General features: G+C 43.4%; 1 protein-coding gene across 3 annotated transcripts in view; it reads left to right on the top strand.

Moving 5' to 3' along the window:
* ANO1 (anoctamin 1) overlaps positions 1-24,001 on the top strand; it is a 616,593-nt gene that overhangs the window by 411,887 nt on the left and 180,705 nt on the right. For all 3 annotated transcript variants that reach the window (XM_069221899.1, XM_069221898.1, XM_069221900.1), the window contains one exon: positions 15,868-16,019. In XM_069221899.1, the coding sequence (XP_069078000.1) occupies positions 15,868-16,019 (152 nt within the window). The remainder of the gene's footprint in view (positions 1-15,867; positions 16,020-24,001) is intronic.

The raw sequence follows: 24,001 nt of genomic DNA, 5'->3' as shown, positions 1-24,001 counted from the left end.
GCTATGTGCAGAATGTTTTTTTCCAGGGAAGTGTTCCATTGGCTGGCCTTTGACATTCCAGTGCTACCGCCCATAGTTGGTGATGCAAAGCTAAGTTTAAAAACATTGCCAGACCTAGCCTTGAGGCTAGTACAAAGCCAGACCTGGCTCTGCACTTCTTGGAGGCAAGTGAAAAGTGGGAAGATTGTTAATTTCTTATTACATTCCACACATCAACTGATCCTGAATCCCTCCAAAACAGAATTCCTCCTCCTTTCCTCCTCCCTTTCTCATCCCCCAGTGCAAACATGGATGGATCGGATCAATCTAATGAACAATAAGCCCATCATTGTCGAGAGCGCAAAATCCCTTGGTGTCATTCTTGACAAAAAACTTAATCTACTCTCCCACATTAACTCCATTGCAAAGTCTGCTCGAAACCAACTGCGCCTTCTTTGGGGGATTCGTCGCTTCTTCCCGGAGTACGACCTTAAAACCCTGGTCCAAGCACTGGTTCTCTCCAGATTGGACTACTGTAACTCTCTTCTTACTGGCCTTCCCAAATCCCACCTTTCCCCCCTGAAGTCTATTCTCCATTCAGCAGCTCGTTTCATATATGGGGCCAAAAGAAGCGACCACATCACACCCATTTTATCCACCCTCCGTTGGCTTCCCATAGAGGCAAGATCTATCTACAAAACTGCATGTATCACCCACAAAGCCTTGCACTCCTCCTCCCCTCGCTACCTGGTGAATAAACTGAAACTCTCTGGGGGCTCCAGACCATCACGTAATGCAGAAAAGTTATTGCTTGAACCCCCCATTTTCAAGAAGGAAAGATTGATGGCCCAATCCTTTTCAGGCAACGCGGTGAGAATCTGGAACTCACTTCCGCCTCAGCTTCGGACCACCACCTCTTCCCAGGCCTTCAAAACTGACCTCAAAGCTCTCCTCCTTCAAAGACACTTCCAAAGTTAATGCAAGCCCTCTGTTTTCAGAAGGAAGTCCTTCCATTATAGGATATTCTGTTCTCCATGCCTATAGAAGTGCCTTCCCAGGGTGTTTTTGTGTTTTGAGTGTCTGCCATTTAGTGCAGTATTTTACCTCTACCTGTATCTTGTACTCGTTTGTAACATGCACACTGCACCTTTCCTTTTCCACGTATCATTTGCTACCTCTTATATCTTGTTTGCTTTTGATACATGCACAACGGCCACCACTGCCTCATGTAACATAACTATTGTTTTAGTGTTTTGAGTGTCTTCCATTGATTGCAACTTTTTTTTACCTCTATTCGTACTTTATTTACTCTTGTAACCTGCACACGTCACTTTTTCCTCTCATAACGTATCGTTTGCTACCTCGTTTATTTTTTGCTCTTGATACGTGCACAATTATCACGATTGCCTCTTGTAATGTAACGCTTGTTTTTGTAACAGGCTCACTTGTAATTTTTCTCCTCTTGTATCTTTACTTTGCCTATTGTGAAGCGCTCTGACACCTTCGGGTAAAGTCCGCGCTATATAAAAACGCATTAAATAAAATAAAATAAAATAATAAAACACATTGCACGTGTGCTACACTGCACAGCACACTTCAAATTTGTAAAATGTTTTAAAAATGTTTATGCATTGGAGTTTGTCTTAAAAAGGTACCCTTTCAGTGCAAACCCTATGCCAGACGTAGCAGGCACCTGATTTCAACTGAAAATGTATTGTCTGTAATGGCAGTGCACTACCACACCATGCATACTGCACTCTGCCATAATCTTCCCCATTCTGTCACTCTACGCCCCTCCACTCCGCAACACTCTATGCCACCCCTCTCTATGGCACTCTGCGCCTCCCACTCTACTCAACTCTAGCCCACTCTATGGCACTCTACGCCACTCTACTCTGCTCCACTCTATGCCACTCCAGTCCATGCCACTACACTAAGCCACTCAGCACTACACCAATCCACTTTATGCCACCCCACTCTATGCCACTCCACACTGACACTCCATTCTACAATACTCCATTCAATGACACTCAATGACACTTCACTCTACAAAACTCTACTTCACTCTATGCCACTCCACTTTACACTACTCTAGGTCACTCTGCAGCACTCCATTCTATGACACGCCACTCTTCAGCTCTCCACTATAGCCCACTCCTCTCTACTCTGCTTCAGTCTACTACACTGTATGACACTCTACTCCACTCCATGCCACTCAATTCTATGGCACTCCACTCCATACCTCTCCATTCTACTCTGCTGCACTCTACGACACTCTATGGCACTCTGCTCTACTCTGCACCTCTCCACTCTGCAACATTCCACACCACTCTGTGCCACTCCACTCTGCGCCACTCCACACTGACAGTCTACACCACTCTGATCTCCACCCTACTACACTCCACCAAATGACAATCCACACAATGCCACTTCACTCTGACACTCCACTCTATCCCATCCCACTCACTCCGCTACACTGTATAACACTACTCCACACTACACCACTCCACTCCATTGCTTATCATTGGCTTTGTGGTTTATAAATCACATATGCTTGCTTTCTATTTGCTTGGCTTATTTGTTTTAGGCTTTCCAGCATGTTTTTGCCCCTCTCGTGGATCATAACAAATTTACTGTATTCTTCCATTATGTAAACACGTCTATCCAATTTGTTCTTATCGTGTCACATTTGCTGTGCATTCAGAGACAGAGTTTAAATGTCAGTCTCTGTCTTCCATGGAAGGTTGGTGTTTACTTTTTTCCTCTGACTTCAAAGTGAGAGAATGTATCTGACAACATGGGGTACGAAAGGAAAGGCTTTTCCCTAGCACACAACAAAATGTAAATGTCTAATAATGAACTGTGCAAATAATTCAGAATATATCAGATTTAGGAAAGCACAAATGAACACATTTTTTGTAACTCAGAAGTGTGGTGCAAACAAATATTTTAAAACAATCAAAACAAGTCAAAACACTAGGTGATGCCATTTCCACACAATATCATTTCTGCTCTGTATAGTTTTTGCAGTAAAACTGTATGTCTGTGCAAAATACTGGTAATTTCAATTGAAAATGTGTGTCTCTAATGACAGTGTACTACCACACCATGCATACCCCACTCTATAATATTCTACTTCATTCTGTCGGTCTACGCCCCCGCACTCCACAACACTCTACACCACCCCTCTTTATACCACTCTATGTCACTGTACTCCACTCTACACCATTCTACTCAACTCCACTTTAGTCCACTCTATTCCACTCTACTCCACTCTGCACCACTCTACTCCACTCCATGCCACTCAATTCTATGTCACTCCACTCCATACCTCTCCATTCTACTCTGCTGCACTCTACGACACTCTATGGCACTCTACTCCACTCTCCACCTCTCCACTCTGCAACACTCCACAGCACTCTGTGCCACTCCACCCTGCGCCACTCCACACTGATAGTCTACACCACTCTGATCTGGTAAACTCTATGCCACCCTTCTCTACAACATTCTGTGACACTATTTGACTCTATGAGACTCCACCCTACTACACTCCATAAAATGACAATCCACACTATGCCAATTCACTCTGACACTCCACTCTATCCCATCCCACTCACTCCACCACACTGTATAACACTCTACTCCACACTACGCCACTCAACTCTGACACTACTCCATGTCACTGTACACCACACCACTCTATGACACTCTACCCCACTCTCCGACACTCCACTCACTCTATTACACTCCATTCTACGACACTCTATGCCACGTTACTACACGCTATGCCACTCTCTGCCATTCCATTCTACTATACTACACTTTACTCCACTGTACTCCACTGCACTCTACACCACTTTGACATTTTACTCCACCTTATGCTATGCCATTTCACTCTACTCCACTGTACTACACTATACTTCAGTGTACGTCAGTCCACTCTGTGCCACTCTACTCTGTGATACTACATTCTACAACACTTCACTCTACAACAGTCTACTCCACCTTACAGTATGCCACTTCAAACTACACCACTCTACTCTGCTCTTTGCCACTCCACTCTGCAACACTCTATGGCTAATTCAGGCCACTCATTGACACTCTACTCTATACCAATCCACTCTGTCCCACTCCACTCTACTTAATGGCACTTTACTCCACTCTACTCCAATCTGCACCACTCTAATCCACTCTAGGACACTCCTCCAATCTACAACAGTCTACATCACTCCACTCTATACTACTCTACACTATGCCACTCCACTCTACGACCTTCTCTTTGACTCTGTGACTCTCTGTGTCTCTCCACTTACCACACACCACGCCACTTTACTCCAGTTTACGATACTTCACACTGCACCACTGCATGACACTTTACTCCACTCTACAATACTTTATTCTACTCTATGCTATGACACTGTACTTCACTTAACTCTACTCCACTCTCTGCTGTTCCACTCTGTGGCACTCTATACCACTCTATGGGCCAGATGTAGTAATTTTCGAATCGCAAATTCGGATGCAGAACGGCGTCTCAGACACCGTCTGCGAATCGCAATGGGGTCGCAAAGACCCACCCCATTAATATTAATGAGGTGGGTCGCATTTTGTGACCCCATAGCGATTCCCTGCACTCACAGGGCATGGTGGCCTGTTGGAGACAGCAGACCTCTATGTCTGTGACTGCTTTTTAAATAAAGCATTTTTTTTTTTTTTGCAGCCCGTTTGGACCACTGCCTGCTCTGAAAAAAACTTTTTGGCAACATTCAGGAGGACCCAGGGGGACCCCTTCCCTTTTGCGAATGGGTTACGACAAGTGTGACACTGGTGATAACTGCAAATTGCTTTGCGACCGCATTCGCGGTCACAAAGCAATTTGGCATTGCGGTGCGAGTCGCAAATAGGAAGGGAGCACCCCTTCCTATTTGCGAGTCACATTCACATTTTGCGAGTCGGTATCGACTCGCAAAATGTGAATGTGCATTGCGATGCGCATTTTGCATGGCGCAAACTGCGATTTTCGCAGTTTGCACCATGCAAAATGCTAGCTACATCTGGCCCTATGCCACTTAACTCTAGTCCACTCTACTCCATGCTAGCTACATCTGGCCCTATGCCACTTAACTCTAGTCCACTCTACTCTACTCCACTGCACCCAACCCCACTCTACAGCTCTACTCCACTCTATACCACTTCACTCTACTCTATGACACTCCACTCTATAATACCCCACTCTGCATAACTCTATGCCACTGTACCCCACTACAGTCTGCACCACTTTACTCCGTGCCACTTTACAACACTTTACTCCATGATATGCCACTCCACTCTGTTCCTCTCCACTCTATGCCCCTCTACTCTACACCCCTCTACTTTATGACCCTCTGCTCTTTGACACTCCACTCTATGCCCCTCCACAGTACACCCCTCAACTCTATTCCCCTCAAGTCTACAGCACTCCATTCTGCAACACTATTCCACTCTACGATACTCTACGCCCCTTCACCTAACAGGACTGTACTCCACCCCACTCCACCCCCTCCACTTTCATCCCCTTCACTCTATGACACTCTACCCCACTCCACACCCCTGTATGACACTCCACATCACTTTGTGCCACTCCACTCTGCTCCACTATATGCCACTCCACTCTACTCCACCCTACGCCATTCTACCCAACTTCACTCTATTCTTCTCCACTCCACTTTACAACACTCCACTCTATCCCACTCCACTCTACGGCATTCCTCTCTACAACTCCCCACTCCACTCTATGATACTCCACTCGGACACTCTACTCCACTCTCCGCAACTCCACACTGCACCCCTCTACTCCACTCTAAGCCACTCCACTCTTCAAAATTTTACTCCACTCTGTGCCCCTCCTGTCTGTGCCCCTTCACTCTACCATGCTCTACAACACTCTGTGCCACTTCACACCACTCTACTGTACTTTACACTTTACTTTACTTTGCACTATGCCACTCCCCTCTACTCCACCCCAATCTACACCACCGGACTCCTCTCCACTCCACTCTATGTCACTCCACTCTATGACACTCCACTTTACCCCACACTACTCCATGACACTCAACTCTGTCCCACTCCACTCTACCACACTGTATGGTACTCTACTCCATGTCACTCCACTCCATGTCACTCCACTCTATGACACTCCACTCTACGGCACTCCACTCTATCCCACACTACTCCAAAACACTCTGACTTTCCACTCTATGGCACTCCACTCTACAGTGATCTATAACACTCATCAACACTCCACAACACTCTATTCTACTCCATTTCACTCTTCTCTATGCCACTTCACTGCATGACACTCTACTGCATTCTATGCCACAATACTCTATGCCCCTCCACTCTATGATACTCTAGTCGTCAACACTCCACTCTCCGCCACTCCACTCTGTGCCACTCTACTCCATTCTGCTCTCTTCCACTCCACTCCACCCTCCTCAACTCTACTCTGCTCCACTCCACTTTACTCCATGCCACTCTACACCACTGTACCCCTTTCTATTCTACTCTACTCCACTCCACTGTACTCCAATCAAAGTCACTGTACTCAACTCAACGCCACCCTAATTTGCACTACTCTAATACACTCTACACTACTCCAGGACACTCTAAGACCCTCCACTCTACGACTCTCGACTCTACAAGACTACACTATATGCAGGATAAAATCTTTGACAATTTCTATGGTGGAAGTGAGTCATATAAAAATGTAGAAATACCCACAAACTTTCAAAAATGGGTACTTTCAAAGTTTCCAGGAATGCCCAACCCTGTAACACCCACGCTCTGCAGCTCTGTCAAGAGTGGGACTTGCCAAGAGGTAGAATTACTCCATTGCGTGGTAATATGTCACTTGAGTAAAATGATGTAGGTGCAAGGGCACCATTATGAAGATCTTTCACTCATAAATCAAGCCATGTTCGCTTCTAATTCTAATTTACATCCACAAATGGCTCTTTGATTGCTGTTCAGTGGCCGCTAAATGAAAAGTCCAGGGTTGGAAAAGTTGTGTCATCCTCCCTCTGGCTCATGCAGTAGTAACCACATCTCGAGGTTCCTGCACGTCTACTCCATAGTGTTCCATATAGAACAGCTGCAAAAGGTATTACTTGGAAGATATGAAGTCGAGTTAATATTGGATCAATGATCTTGAATAGATTCAGCTTTTATCTTTTCTCTTTAAGGAGAAGCATGTCTGAAAATACTATGAATATTTAATTGGGTAATTAGGGCGAACATCAGAGAATTACTGGAAATGTGGATGTAATAAGGGGCTCTTTATTTTTATAGGATGGACCCAGTTCTTAATTTGATCAAAATTAAGTGCAGGAGCCAAAAGTTTTTCTTGGGAGCCTTTCTACTGCCACTGCCAGTTACCACCTCCGCCTAGTCATGATTCCACCCTTTGCCTCGATCTCCCACCTCCTGCCTCCTTATCTCACCCGTGCAGGATTTTCCATCCCTCCTTTATTCCTCTTTTCACGGTTTCCCTATCTCTCCCTTGCCCCTTCTTTTTTCGTTTTCTGCCTTTCTCTTTCTTGCTCTGGGTCAAAGTCTGATGTTGAAAAAATATGTCCCTATGAATGCCAGTGTGCACCGCCAGCATAAATTAAATTGGATGAGTCTCGTGTATTCTCCACAGCTCATTACTCATTTTGGGTCCTGGCTACAGGACAGCTTTAGCTTTTTTTCTACTTTCTTCATTTTTTTCACAAGTCCTTGCCAGTTGCAAAGTGCTACTGGAACACTTGCTTTCTTTTTCAGACACACACATTTTTTTTTTTTATTTTAACATTTACGTTACCGGTCTAACTTGGCTTTCCACTATCTTAGAATGATATATGAAAAGTGTGGTTTAGGCTTAATAATTCACGTGTGTACATGCATCACAGTGCACAAGCTTGCATGCATCATGGTGTTTGTGTGCACATGGTCAGTCATCATCAAATGGGTTTCCTTTAATAGAAATCTTATTGTGCAACCTTCTTCATGCACACATTTACAGGCTGGTGCCAAACAGCTTTGTCGAATCCAGTGGCTTGGCCTTTTAAAGCCCAGACCTATTGGCTTTGTCAATGCTTGTTTCATATTTGCTGTGCATTTATGAAACTACAGCATAGTGCTGGACAGTTTTGCTCAGTGAGTTAAACATATTCTGTGATTTGCAGGAAATTAATGTGAATTAAATCGCAAGAACACATGGGTGGGCGTCAGTTTGTGTTTTAAAATACAGTGGGCCTCATTTACGAGGCTTTAGCGGCAGACTGTGCCAATGGAGCGTCATTTTTTTTTACAAATGACATCCAACTTGTCCCCAAAAATGTTTCCTTAATTCAGCTGTGTTCTGTTTTGTAGCAACTTGGCGGAAAATCAGATGGAGTCACTTTTGTTCTTTTTACCAATTTTCTCCAGGCATAATCTACCTAAATGGTCGCATTATCCTTAGATAATTTGAAAAATCAGCAGGAATTGTGGTTAATTTCGCCACAGATCTCTCCCCGGTTTAAAACTATAAACCGCAAAGGAGTCTTAGTTCTGGCGCCCCCTTAATCCGATCAGAACTTTCAACAAATATTATTGGCAACAAACTTGTTGACCTAACCAGGTTTGTGACTATTGGATAATGAAGAATGAAACGTAATAAAAGCCATATATTTCTGAATTAGTTCACTCTCTCCTTCAAACTCTGTATTCAGGATGATATCTAACAACATCCATATTTTTGGTGTATTGCCATTGTAATCTGACACTTGATTTAGGGCAGTGCGACCGGTGCGGCTGCACTGGGCGCTGCCCTCAGGAGGGGGTGCTGTGTTTAGCGATAATTTACCATCTATAAACAACACCTGCTGTAGAGTTCCCTGCCTCCTGCTTTCAGACAGCAGAAAAAATGTCAGGATAACTCCTGATGTTGCTAAAAAGGTTCTGTTTGGGTAGATGTACTTTCTTATTAGTAAAACCTGCTTTTACCAGTGCTTTGAAATAAATTAAATGTATGTGAGTGAGGGTCTATGGAGCGGTGAGTGACACTTTTGCTGGTAGTGAGGGAATCTGGGGAGGAGGTCGTTGGGGGAGGGGTTGGGGGGCAAAAATGATTGTCATAACGGGTGCCAGCAGCACTAAAGGTGGCCATGCGTGATGGGCACGTTCTAGAAACTTCCAGAACCAAAATACATGATCATTCTTTGATATTAATAACAAATCGTCCCCATACAGTGGAAACTGTGGCAGCTGCTCTTTTTGGCACTGTGTACTTTGTAAAAAAAAATAATAATAATAATTTTAAGGGCCAAATGAGCTTGCCACTGCCAAATACTGGTTGCCTAATGCTGATTGCACCACATGCTTCATTCTTCCACCCACCTGCATTCCCTGTCTCTTGATCTCACTCTTGCAGGTTCTTGTCCGCCCATTCTTTCTCCATTTGTCACTGTTTTCCTTTACTTCCTCCGTCTTTCGCTTTTTTTATGCGTCTGTCTTGCTTTGGGTCATAGATGCTCAAAGTAAATCCCAGTCTCCTAAAATGAATGCTAGTGTTGACCACCAGCAGCCCCTGGCACAAATTAAGCCCTGTCTTGGACAGTCGTCAAGTGACCACAACTAATCCTCTAAGATAAGGATCCAAAGCTTTTTGCAAGTTAACACAATCGGTTGAGACAGCCATGTTGATGAAGACTGCTCACAGAAAGTCATACCGGTGGCCTCACCCCGTCATATTGCGATGTTTCCACAAGGTTGACTGATGGAAACATCATATTACGACTTTTCTACCGGTCAGCGCGGCTGAAACACTGCAGCGGCATTGGCCTCAGCTCCCTTAAGGGAGCTGCGGCCAATGGAGTTGCAGTCAAGCACCCAGACAGTGCGCATTCCGAGGGTGCTGGCGGGGGGCCCCCTGTGGCACCCAGCACTTGCTTACCGCCAGCCTTTCCATGGTTGGGAAACTTCCATGGAAAGGCTGGCGGAAAGCGAAGTCACGTTTCTACCGGTCAGCGCGGCGGAAACACTGCAGCGGCATTGGCCTCAGCTCCCTTAAGGGAGCTGAGGCAATGCGGCTTAAGGGAGCTGCGGCCAATGGAGTTGCAGTCAAGCACCCTCGGAATGCGCACAGACAGTGCGCATTCTGAGGGTGCTGGCGGGGGGCCCCCAGCACTTGCTTACCGCCAGCCTTTCCATGGCGGGGAAACTTCCATGGAAAGGCTGGCGGAAAGCAAAGTCATAATCAGCACAGCTGTGCTGCCATGGGCTCTGCTGTGGCTGACCACGACTTTGACCACCTCATGGGGATCCGTGATCCTGGCGGTGTCCTGGCAGTCGGACCGCCAGGGTTGTAATCTGGCAGTCGGAGCACCAGGAACGCTGTGGTCCAACCGCCACCAAAAGTATTGCAGTCTGAAGACTGCCAAACTCATAATGAGGCCCCACGTATTGCGACCCCTCGCACCTGGAAGGTGACCGTGAGGGCGGAACCCCTCACACCACTGCTGTGAGGACTTCAGACAGCATGCCAGCACACAAACATTCCCCAAGTCAAATGGAATAATGTTTTTTATATTATTGGGGACATTGCGTATGCCACACTAGAATGCATAATGAACAAAGGTTCTGTAAGTAGCCGGGTGATGGAAGCTTTGTAGCAACTGCTGAACAACAGAGCGCTTTACGGAAAAAAACATAGAAATAAAATCAGGATTATCATGAGTAAGCCAACACTATGCCAACCACTGGTATCAAGCTCTTCCTCGACCATCCAGAAGCGCTTTGGAGCCTCGCCAGGAGTAAGAAGCGCTATAAAGACTTTACAGTTCAATAGAATGGAAGAGGCGTGGTGACCTCGCCTACATCATTTACCTGAGGGGTTGAAACAACGTTGCCTTGTGAGTCACAGGTGCGCTTCCCTGTAGCTCTCGAATTCCCAGTAACAAACGAGGGATGCTGGGCACAGGCGTGGGCTGGGCATCTTTCAGAGAGGTTGGGCTCCTGCAAATGAAATACTGGGCGATGCATGTGAGTCACAATCAGTGACTGCGATGAAGCCGGCTTAAATTGTTAATCTGCGAATACAGAGTTGAAATCAGAGTTTTCCGTTTTTAATAAACAAATGCAAACTAAATATTGGTATTCAGGGCGAGAAAAGGGTTTGGTCGCTGATAACGTACAACCGTTGGGCGCACCCCCTCCTAATCGTGGTTCCCAGGAACAGCAGATAACGTTTATGTAGGCGTGCCATTGGAGCCCAGGCAAGGAGCTGCTCTGTGGGGTTTAAAAATAGGGAGAATTTTCCAACTTTATTTTCACATGTGATGTTTAAGAACAACAGAGAAATGCAACCATTTCCTGAATGTGACAGTTCTAGTGCGCACACAAGCGTCAACCTGGTGCAGTGCTTAATTTGAGCCGGTGGTTTCCGGTGCCTGGCACCAGCACTTATTTTTGAGGGTCGGCACTTAGTTTTCTGCATCAGGCATTTACTGCGAGCAAAAGACACAAATGAGGAAGTTGGAAGGAAAGAAAAACAAAAAATCGTCATAAAGGGAGAAAGCAGAAAGCGGCAGGAGTGAGTTGAAGGGGCAGGAAGTGGGTGTAAGTGGCTTAAAGAAGCCCGAGGTGCCTTCAGGATTACATTGCCCCATTATTCTGTGCTTGCACATTTAAATGCAGCAGCCGTGTGTTTCACAAGAGATCTTTGGGCACCTGCACATTTTTATTTACAAATTAAACACTGACCTGCTGTGTACACAAGCATCCCCTATTGCTGTAGAACACTATGTGGGGCTTACCCCAAGAGCACGAGGCGACAGAAAGATACAATTATTACGTTTAAATAGCAGATGCTTCCACTGAAGCGACTTGTTCCCCTGATCCCGCAGGATCTTGTAGAGGTGGGAAGGGTGGTAGCAGGATGGTGGGGTGTCCCTGTCCCTATGCGGATTGTTTGCCTGGTAATGATGTGATGGCAAGGACTACTTGCACAGGCTGCCACCCAGGGCCCCATCAGACCCAAGGCCTGCTGCACTGTAGTGTCCTGCTGGACACATTCTAGTGTTTCCACTGGCCACTTTGCTGTGGGCTGGCTTCCACACTCACCCCATATCCATCCATCACAGGCGGCATCAGTCCTGTGACCCGGCTAATAAAAATGGGCAGGTGCACGTGCCCTGGGCCAGTTATACCAACCCAAGTTCTGTGTCACCTCATTAGTAGCATGAGGGCCTAGGGCCCCCAACACTACACTGCACTTCATACAGACACTTGCCCCTTCCTGGCAGAAAAAAACAGAACAGTGTTTGGGGCCAGCAGAAATAACAAAAGAGCTACACTCAGGAAAGAGACAGGGTTAAATAGTAAAGCCCACTCCACACCCCAAACAAGTTCCAAAGTTTACAAATTAAGCTATAAAGACATTTATACAGAGACACCAAAAAACCTGAACATTTAAATGTGTTACAGTTCAGTTTATTTTCTTCATTAAATATCTCTGCTGATTGACAGGTTTCCACGTGGGGAAAGCAGACGACATCTTATACATACACAAATGTGCGCCCAAAATACATAAGCATATCAGTTTAAAGACATGGGCTAACGTGGGCAGTTGCCCAGGCCTCACCTTCTAAGGGGCCCTGGTAATGTGGCTGGGACAGTGATAAATACCTGTGTCAAACCGGCGTGCATTAACAACCTGTCCTTTTTTCAAGTTAACAGCTGTTCCTTCACACTTCGCAGCTTGGCACGCGCGGCTGCCCGCCCGCCCGAAATTAACTCTTGCACTCTCAGGCGGTCGGTGGCTATTAAATTGCAAATTTTATTTTCTGTCTTCTAACTCATCGCTCTTTCTTTACCTTTCTGCCTCTTTCTGCATGTCTCTGCTTGTCCATGTCCCTTCTCTATCTCAACTTTTCCTGCCTTACCTCGCCCGCAGTGCACCTCATAACCCCACCTCTCCGCCTCTCTCCTACAACCTCCTGTCGCCTTCTAACACCGCCGGCGCGAATTTCACCAACAAAACCTCTCTAACCCTCTCTCTACTCCAGTACCCTCTCGTCGTATACTTCTCAGTATCTCATTGCCGTCTCTCTCCCATTTACTTCACCCTCTCTCCCCTGCCTCCCTCTACCTTACCTCTCTATGTAACCCATACCTATTAATGTGCACAAATACCATTATCTGTCTGTCTGTCTGTCTGTCTGTCTGTCTATCTATCTATCTATCTATCTATCTATCAATCGAGCTATCTATCTATCTATCTATCTATCTATCTATCTATCTATCTATCTATCTATCTATCTATCTATCTATCTATCTATCTATCTATCGAGCTGTCTGTCTATCTATCTATCTATCTATCTATCTATCTATCTATCTATCTATCTATCTATCTATCTATCTATCGAGCTGTCTATCTATCTATCTATCTATCTATCTATCTATCTATCTATCTATCTATCTATCTATCTATCTATCAATCGAGCTATCTATCTATCTATCTATCTATCTATCTATCTATCTATCTATCTATCTATCTATCTATCTATCTATCTATCTATCGAGCTGTCTATCTATCTATCTATCTATCTATCTATCTATCTATCTATCTATCTATCTATCTATCTATCTATCTATCTATCGAGCTGTCTATCTATCTATCTATCTATCTATCTATCTATCTATCTATCTATCGAGCTGTCTATCTATCTATCTATCTATCTATCTATCTATCTATCTATCTATCTGTCGATCTATCTATCTATCTATCTATCTATCTATCTATCTATCTATCTATCTATCTATCTATCTATCTATCTATCTATCTGTCTATCGATCTATCAACCGAGCTATCTGTCTGGCTGCCTGTCTATCTATCTATCTATCTATCTATCTATCTATCTATCTATCTATCTATCTATCTATCTATCTATCTATCTATCTATCTATCTATCTATCTATCTATCTATCAATCGAGCTATCTATCGAGCTATCTGTCTGTCTGCCTATCTATCTGTCTATCTATATATCTGCCTGTCTGTCTAGGGAGGTTCTATATAACTAGGTCTATGGGGCCAGTGCATCAGAAGAAGCCAGGACAGCACCACACTGGAAAGGAAGTATGTTAAATTGGAGAAACCGTCTCTAGCTACACACCTACAGTGTGGAATGGCATTTTACCACACACCAAGTTTGCCTCATTGCGCCTGGAGTTTAGGAAGCACCATTTCTTGGTGGAATTTATAATCCAAGGATGAAGGAAGCAAACGGTGCTCATCCTCCTGGACCTCCAGCCCCACTCTCCCCTTTTCTGTGTCCACAATCTTGACTCTTCCTTACCGCGTGTGAGCACTCTGGAGCCCTCTCTTGGCTCGGTAGCGAGGTTAGAGCTATATAAATTCCAGTAATGCACTAATTTGATATCGATTGCAATGCGCATATGACTTGGAAACAGTGCTTAATTTGAGACGGTGGTTTCCGGTGCGGGCCGGCACTTATTTTTCTGCCTCTCGCATTTAGTACGAGCAAAGGTCACACATGGGAAAGACAGAGGTAGAGAAAGACGAAAAAGCGCCACAAAGGGAGAAAGCTGCAAGAGTGAGCTGAAGGGGCAGGTTGCGGCTGTAAATGAATTAAAGAAGCACGAGATGGCTTCAGGATTACGCTGCCTCAGTGTTTCGGGCTCGCACATTTAATTGCAGCAGTCGCGTGTTTCAGAAGAGACTATTGGGCACCGGCACGTTTTTATTTACAAATTAAGCACTGCATGGAAATCTGGAGTATGTGCCATATCCTTAATCTGATCGATGACCAGTTGTTTCCCTTGAATTTCTGAAGTTAATCCTATTTTATTTTTTTTACACATTTTGAAAGCATCGCAAACCGCATAGGCTGCTACGTTTCCCAATTCGCTGTTAGATTTGTATAACAAAAGGGAGGGTAGCGCAGTGTACCTATGTGTAATAAGCACCAGCTGCACCCTGGATTCGTTGTTTGCAAGTGGTGCATTACCTAGACTCCAGAGCAGGCAGGAAGAAGCCGGAGTATTTCCTGCCCGACACCGCCCTTGTAATAAGGCATAATATACTCAGTCTTGAAATGTCTTAGGAACGACCACAGCAATCATGTACAGGTTCCGTGCTTTTTCTGTGTGGCCATTAATAATGTCGAAATGAATGTGGGGTCATTAATCTTGAACCAGTTGATCTTCGACTCCTATTTTTTTAAAAAATGTATTTAAATTGCAATGTTAAACTCGGAATTACCTGGGAGAGACCCCCTGCCTTCATTTAACAGCAAGCTAGTCCCAATTCTCCTTACCCCTTTATAATTACTTTTATGCCCCCTCTTTTGGTATATTTTATATATTTTTATATATGTTGTTTTAAACATTCGTTTTAATTTTCAATTTTTTTCTTTAAGGGAAAACACCCGTAGCGTGCCATACCTTAATACTTTTAAACCCTAATCCCTGCCTTTGGTCTATATTTTACTTTTACCATTACAATTACTTCTATCTGCTAATTACTGGTATATAATGTATTGCATCCAGGCGTAATTCACCCAAAGAGACATTCTCTTTTGACTCTCAGTATCTGAACATAGGTCTCCTAAGATGATGACACTTAGGCCCTGATTTAGGGTTTGGTGGGTCGATTATTCCATCACGCACGTGACGGATATTCCGTCCGCCGTACTACGATTCCCATAGGATATAATGTGATTTTAATCTGTTTGTGACGAAGTAACCCCATCCACCAACCTCTAAATGAGTTCCATAGTCACCAAGTTCTGGTGCACAGATGCCTGGTTGTGTGTGCGGTTGGCTTTGACATTAGACCTAATAAGCCATTCTCCTTCTTCTTGCAGGTGTACCAGGTTAGTGAAGCTCGTGGCATCATGCAGAAGCTGAATTCCGTCATTCAGAAAATCACGGAACCCATCCAGCCGAGGGTGGGAGGAAGAAGGTCTATGACGGTCAAGCGACTGTCCTATCCTTTCTCCAGAGAGAAGCAGCACTTGTAAGTGTGAAAGGAGCTCTGTCATCACAGCTATACATTGATTTATTCCATATGGATTCCATAGAGAGCCAGTATGTAGAACATAGTCTTTAAAAGTCTTAAATTTTCACTGTGCTAACATCAGATCTTTGAAAAACATTACATTTGTTTCACTCTTTGGACATCAGAGGAAATAAATGCCCCTGTATTGATCAGTTTCATAACACCTTTCATTTCGACAAGCACATAAACATAAAAAAAAAACAGTTTTTCACTATGTAATCATGAACCTTTTAGCTTGTATATTCTACTGATGTACTTTTTTACATCAGTTTCACAGGTTATGTTTTGTCCTGATAAGACCCTAACATCCATAACAAGGGTCGAAACGTCGTCCGTCGACAGTTACCTAGACACACCTCATGGCTTTCTTCTGTGTTCATTTGTGAACTGTTTTATGATATATTTTGTTGTAAGAACTTGAGGGAGGCTGTCTTGGTGTTCACCTATGCACCTACCATTGAATGCTAAAAATACTATTGAACTGTTTTGATTTTTGTCTTTGAGGTGTTTTTGTCTGCACTTGGGCAGCACTTTCTTTAAAATGCTCTATTTTTCACAACAGTCTTGAGTTTTGTGGTAAAGTTTAATAAATATTTTTGTATTTTCTCAGTGGATAAGTGTGGCACAATGGTTAGAGCGGCAGACCCCCTGATGCAGAGATCTGTCCCGGGACCAGGGTTCAGTTCCCACCTCAGTGGGTCTTGGGCTCAATTTCCTCGGACCTGATAATTCTTGCCTCGGTGCCTAATCTAATTGATGGGTCCCTCTCTGTAACTCTGGGCAATAGCTTGCTTAATCTCCACAAGGGCCCTCACAGTGCTTGGATGCCTGGCTTCACCCTGGGGCTGTCCAGGAGTGGGCGCCTCACAGGGAAAAGCCAGGAGGGGTTCCACAGCAGTATGCGTACAGCGCCTTGAGACCCTTATTGGTGAGTAGTGCGCTATACAAGTGCGAAGTTTACAGTCTTATATCAAGCACCGGTTGCATGACAGATTTCTGTTTACAGAATTATAAACTGTTCGAAGGAGAGAATCTTTTAATCGATTAATTGATTGGCAAATATTTGTTTGCCTAGGTTTAAAAAAACGTACTTAATGAGTTTCACGGGAATGTGTGCCCCTTTCTTCATTCAATCCAAATTCTCCCGAACATTTGGATGTGCTCTTGTAGTTAGTGATACCTCTGATTTGAGATGTGCTCAGGCCTATAATGTCACAGAAAAGCAGGTCATGCCAGAAAACGTCTATCACGGAGATGCTGAAAGTGCAGACCTACTTGTCTACTCTCAGTGTTAGGGCAGAGAATGCAGCTTTGGGCGTGGGGTGGGGAGGGATGATCAGAAGTTGGTTTGAAAGTGAGCTAGGACTTTGTTGCACTGGGGACGGCTGATTGGAAGATATTGCCAAGGTTCGAAAGAGGCGGTGGGCGATGCCAGATATTCTTTTTTCTTTTTTTTGGATTGGACGAGGAAGACAAGGATTCTCTTGAGGGTGATGGGGAGGATGGCAGGACATCAGGTACGAATAAAACAACAAACATTCTGTATACCAAATATTGTCGAAAAGATGACAAAATAATCAGGATAGCCAACCATGAAAAACCAACAAAAGAATGCATATGTGGTTAGCAAAACATATAAGCCGAAGTCAAATATCCATTTTAATTGAACATAAAGATCAGACATTGCTTTAATCAATCTATTCAGTCATATATTCAGTACAAACGAAATGCATACAAAACAGAACCATTCAATATTTGTAAACACCCAATGGTTCCAAATGAAAATCACAATATTAGTCTATTTTTTGTTAAAAAAACAAATTCCCTTTTTGCACAGACAGGCCGAAAAGGGTGGAAGGCGTTGATGGAAATTTGGATCCTTCCTACATGGGCCAAACCGTGGACATTAAAAAGGCAGTCGATTCATGTTTCAGGAGAGTTCCTTGACGCAATACACCACCTTCATCACGACCATGTAGTGTTCATCAAAATTGGAAAGTCAGAAGTCACAAACACAAGCTAGTGAGACTGGGTCCATTGATACAAATAAGAAACAGAAACACAGTATATAGAGGACTACCTTTAGAAAAAGTCTCAAGTGGTGCAATACCACAATGATGTAAGGGTTCACTTTACAAACAAATAAGAATAGGTATCTAATAAATTCATCTATTGACCCATCTACTGCATAATAATGTCATATGGTAAAGAGGTCCGTAAAGAAACTGAAAATATGAGCAATTATGGTTTTCAGTTCATTGCTACACACAGAATATAACGAGGTCTGACCAAGCACAATTCATTCCAGGATAAACTTGTATAGCTAAGTGTGAAACACAAGAGAGACAAACAACACTTGTGAGAAACAATCTTGAACATATTGTTGACCTAGAAATGGCACCTTCAGGAAATTACTGATATCATGACATAGTCCCATAGTCTAAAAAATAGTTCAGATAATTCATACTCTATATACAGCTTCTGCATTATAAAGACAGAAGTGTATAGGGAATGTACACATCTTAGATCAGTTTGATTGACTCCAAAAGTGGACAGTTGTTAAATAGAGGAAGCAGTTAACCAGTGGAGTTCAGAAGGTATCAATGTACAGTCCAGAGAAAAGAGCTTAAACATAAGGTTTGCTAACCTTACTCTAGCAACATAGTAACAATACCTGTCTCCCTTGTGCTACAAAAGCAACATTAATGGGATCTGAGTCTACATCAGCATCTCCAGATAGTCACAGGGATAGTAAGGTGGTCTATATGTCTGAAGCAAAATGCAGCCAGGATAAGCAGTGACCTGAATTCAGACAAGAAATCTGGGTGTAAGAAAGCTCAATAGGCTGTGGATATAGCAAAGCCAAAAGGCGTCTCTATCCAGTGCTTAACTTGAGCCGGTGGTAGCCGGTGGGGGCCACACGCACTCAGTTTTGGGGACCGGCACTTAACTTTTTCGCGTCACACATTTACTGAGACGAGAGGAGAAAACACACAAAGCAGAAAGACATAGGAAGAGAAATCTGGAAAACCTCCTCAAAGCAGGAACCTGCAGGAATACCAGAAAGAGGCAGGGAGTGTCTGGTAGTGAATTAAAGGGAATGAGGTGGATTTAGGACTGCACAGCCTTGGTAGTCGACATTACAACATTTAATTGCACAGGTCGTGGGCTTCTAAGCAGAGTTTGGAGCCCCTGCACTCGTTGTACAAATTACATACTGTCTATATCAAGTGTGTATGTGTGTAGTGGCAACTTATACATTAAAAAAATCCATCTATAAGTTAAAAAAAAAGATGCATGTGGCAAACAGCTATACACTGAAGGACAGGCAATTCTGTATGAAAAAGCCCTCTAAACAATAACTATACCGCTAAAACAGAGTGCATTTATAAGAGCCAAGAAACGGCCATAAAGGGCCACACCTAAGTGCCATACCTATGCTATAAATACGATGTGCCATAGGGGCAGCATCGTGCCCCAAGTAAATTCATATGAAAAGTAGGGGTGAACATAACTTACAAAGTTTGCTGTAGTATAATTACAGGAAATTGCAACGAAATTACTCCAGATTACGTGTAATTACGCGAGGAGTGCAACCTTTCATTTCACACTATTTTTTTTACCCCAGAGGGTGCATTTTGTGCTAAAAAAGCAGAGCTAAATGCAACAGAACAGGAACAGTAGCAATCATCTGACGCTCGTGCTGTTTCTGAGCTCTTTGGTAGGCAATTTTGACCAAAATTATGCGAAAGGCCTAATCATGTAATTTTTGATAATTTTGAGTCATAAGAGTAACCAAAGAGAGGGTCATAAGAGAAAGTACCAAAATTACTAAGGATTATCTAGTATAACTAAAAGTTTGTCCAGCCTTAATGAAAAGAAAACTGCAGAGGACATATGTTTAAATACTACAGTATTAAAATGATAACCTGAAAGTGGATAGAAGAACATAATGATGTACACATCTGCCAGCAGGAAGAGCTAGACTGCTAGCTGAGAATGTGCACCAGCACAATCAGGGGTCACACCTGGCCCTCATAAATATGACATCATAAAAGCCACCTGTGCTGCCTATCAGGGCTACATGCACTCCTCAATGACAAGTACCAACATATGAAGATAAACATAAAAGAATAGCTCAGTTCACCCTGCCCAGTGTGGAACGCAAACCAGCCACAACAAAAAGATTTGGAGAATTAACAAAATAAATAGGAAGCAAGGAATTAAGAAGATAAAGACAACACGAAGCTAAAAGGAAAAAGCAATAAGTAAAAAGACGGAGGAACAAAACCACCACTAACTGGAAGACAGTATTATCATATTATGCTCTCCCAAAGATTTTTTTAATTCAAATTTGTGACATGAGAATTGAGAATAAAACATGTCTCTGGCAAACAGATTATATGTCATTCTGCCACATCGTAATCACCTCTGATTTTCTCAATGATGACCTATCTCAAGTCTGTCTCCTTTTTGGTCTTCATCTACACAATGACCTACTAGGGTAACTGATTCCCAATTGCTTCTTATTCATGATTTATGTTCACTAAACCATGTGCAGATGTGACTTTCTTACTCTCTTCTATAGTTTGCCCTTCCATATAAAGAAAACATCATCTATATAGCTTGGCTATTGGTACTTATGCAAAAAGGAAGGTGCCAATTCATTATAAATATGTCGGTCATCTAAAGCACCAACATATAGGTTTGTTAAATTGGGGGCACATGTGGCTCCCATTCTGGTTACCTGTTGTGTTTGTAGGTGGAGCCATTGAACAAGAAGTTGTTTTGTCTAAAATGATTTTAACACACTGTGTGATGAAATGCGCTGGAAGCTGCTTCACCAGCTACTTTTGTGGGGCTGAGGTCGGTGAGGTCATGCTGTGCATTGCTCCGTCATGTCTCCACAACTTGCATAACTGATCGGCATAGGATGACAGCATTTGGGAAGGCCATATGTAACATAGCATTGTGCATGGGCAGCTGTAATGGCATGGAGCTTTCCATTGTGGGGATCCAAGTAACATCCCAGAAGTGAGCTTTGCTCTCCCTGTCTGTTTGATGTCACTTGTAACCCTTCAGTTGCAAACAACCACATCGTTGACAGCTATCATCTATAATTCTATAAATCTGTCATTAATCTATTTTCTTTGCCCCACCAGTCAGTGGATAGAAACACATACATGCAGCCCAATGCATGAAATACAAATACAGCTGAAACTTTTCCCAAGACCTTTCTTTCAAAAAAAGAGAGAATTTTTAGATTTGTTGTGGTTGATCTTACTTTTCTGTTATAAGGGTGTTTAGGTCTCACCCACAAACTTCTTTAGCTTTCTAGCAAGAACTTATGTCATTACAGAACACACACCACACACCGTAAACATACACATAGAAAGAGACTCTTAAATAGCGTATTGGCCCCTTGTTTATGTTGTATTTATATAAAGGATCTTGAGTATTTTCTTAATGCAGAAGATGTTGATGTCACAAAGGTTGGCGCTAGGAAGCTTCCTGCTCTCCTATATGCTAACGACTGTGTTCTAATTGCAAGAACAGGTATAACCTTCCAAAAACTACTTAATAGGTTTCATCTTTTTATGAATGATTTGGGTCTAAAGACAAACACTACTAAATCGCATGTTATGTTTATAGGCAAAACCTGTTCTGCTCTCAGGCCTCACTTTATTAGTGTCGAGAAACTTTTATATGTTTCTTCTTTTTCATATTTGGGTCTTCCCTTCGATAACAAATGCACATGGACTCATCTGATTAATAACAGGAAACAAAGACTCGAACAGTCCACTGAAGCAGTTTTCACATTTGCGAGGGAGCTGGGTGATATACCCCTGTCTTCCATGATTAGTATGTATAATGCACGCTGCCTTGGCGACATTTGGAGCAGGGGTTTGGAGCTACTGCAATGTGGACACCCTCAGGTGTCAGAGAATAAATGTTTGCCAAGATTGTTGTCTGTCCCAAATATTCTTCCTATTTATCTTTTACACACAGAACTGGGACTTGTTCCACTAGTAGATTATGTTAAAGTAGCACCCGTATGATTATAGAGATCGATATGGGTCAAACAAGAAACCTTGTACAATCAAAGTCCAATCAATGATTGCAAGTCCCTAGACAAAGTACAGAACTTCCCTTGGTTATGTTATTTTAATGCCCCATTAATAGCATCCATCCCGAAAAACATAGCTTAAACATGATCTGCTCGCTAGAGTTCTTCAACAAAGGCTAGAGCGCGAGTCTAAAAAGAAGCAGATAAAGGAATTTTTACCTCCTGTTACTACTGTGTCCATGGAACCATATCTGATATGTCCTCTTTCCCTTTTACTGAGATTTTATTTGACTATATTTAGATTTGGTATAGCTAATTATTTTGGTTTGTAATGTCAGTTCTGCTTATCAGTTCTGCTTATCACGATGCAGACCTGGACCTCTGTCCTTGTGATTCAGTATCGACCCAGTCTCTCCTACACTTTTTCTTTTTTTGCAAATTATATACTCTCCCCTGGAAACAGTTCCTCATTTCCTTACTGAGGCACCTGAATATTAGAAGCTATAGAAAATGCCCAAAATGTGGCGGAAATCCAGCAGTACCCGTAATATGGTGGGTGTGCTGGCGGTCTTCTGGCACCCATGGCTTTGTCGTTCTTCGAGGAAGACCGCCAAAGTCATAATGAGGCCATAGTGTTAAGGGATAGGGTGGCTTTGTCATTGTTGTGAATGGCAAAGTAAACGTGGCAGTGAAAACACTGTCCTTTCACTCTGCAGTGGTAGGCTGGGAGCCATTTTGTACTTTGTCACACACAGGGTGGCACAACTAGTGCTGCAGCTGTGGGTGGACGCTCTGCCTTACATGCCCTCGGTATTCTGGGCACCAGATACTAGGGATTATTAGTTAGTCAGTCCTTGCCAATTGGGTGTATCCAATTCGGCTTCCAGTTTGTATAGGGTCAAAACACTGGGACTGAGATCTGATTAGCAGTCCTCAGTGCACTCTCTGAGTCGAAAAACCAGCAGCATCAGTCCAAAAATGTGGGGGTGAACAAGCAGAAGGAGGCATTTCCTTACAGGTGTTGGATAACAGAGTTGTCCATCCTTATTGATATCAACTCAAGACATTCTGTTATTGTGTACACTGAACAAGTAGTCCCCATATATTAAAACTAATACCTTTCCTTTTTTTCTTTTGTTTTCTTTTGAGGTACTCTACCCTCTCTTATTTCACTTGACTTGAAGGGTTTGCCTGCGCTGTACACATGCTCGCGTACAGCTGGTCTGGGCAGCTACAGAAGTTGCTCACAGTTGCTAGGTGACTGGAGAACATGAACATCTGTTTTTCCGTTAGTTCAGTAATGATAGGGGGCATTACTGGATGGGAGTGAGTCTCTGCCCACAACAAACTCTCCTCTTCGTGCAAAGTCTCTGTATCCCAGACCCCCTCCATAGCACAGAGTGCAATCGTACTGCAACGACTGCTTGAACCATACAACTCACTACAGTCAATACATCCTTCCGGTGCCACATCACCATGAATGCTGCAGTGGCAAGTCAGTTGTTGGACAGTTGGCAATGGTTTTGGATATGTATGGTGTGACATAGGAATGTAAATGTAGGGTATGCTTGCAATGCCAGAGCAGGTTGTGCTTCACCGCATCAGAGCAGAGGCAGATATCAACTTTGCAGTCCAGAGTGTGTGCCCTCGTTAGGGCGCCTCAGGACTGTAGATCAAAGCTTCTGGGGCTTCAGTGTTCTGCATTGGTGCTATTTTCTGTGCCAGTACCATTACCCCAACCCTCAGGAGATTAACTCCACCACCATGTCCCTGACTCACTTTTGTAAATCATTCAGCTTCTTAGTTTAACTGAAGTACTTCAAGACTTTAGATGTCAAAATGCTTAAGTAACTCTGCCTGATACCCTCTGTGT

Source organism: Pleurodeles waltl, chromosome 3_1 (assembly GCF_031143425.1).
Source record: "Pleurodeles waltl isolate 20211129_DDA chromosome 3_1, aPleWal1.hap1.20221129, whole genome shotgun sequence".
Classification (NCBI taxonomy): domain Eukaryota; kingdom Metazoa; phylum Chordata; class Amphibia; order Caudata; family Salamandridae; genus Pleurodeles; species Pleurodeles waltl.
This window is presented reverse-complemented; position numbering and strand designations above follow the sequence as displayed.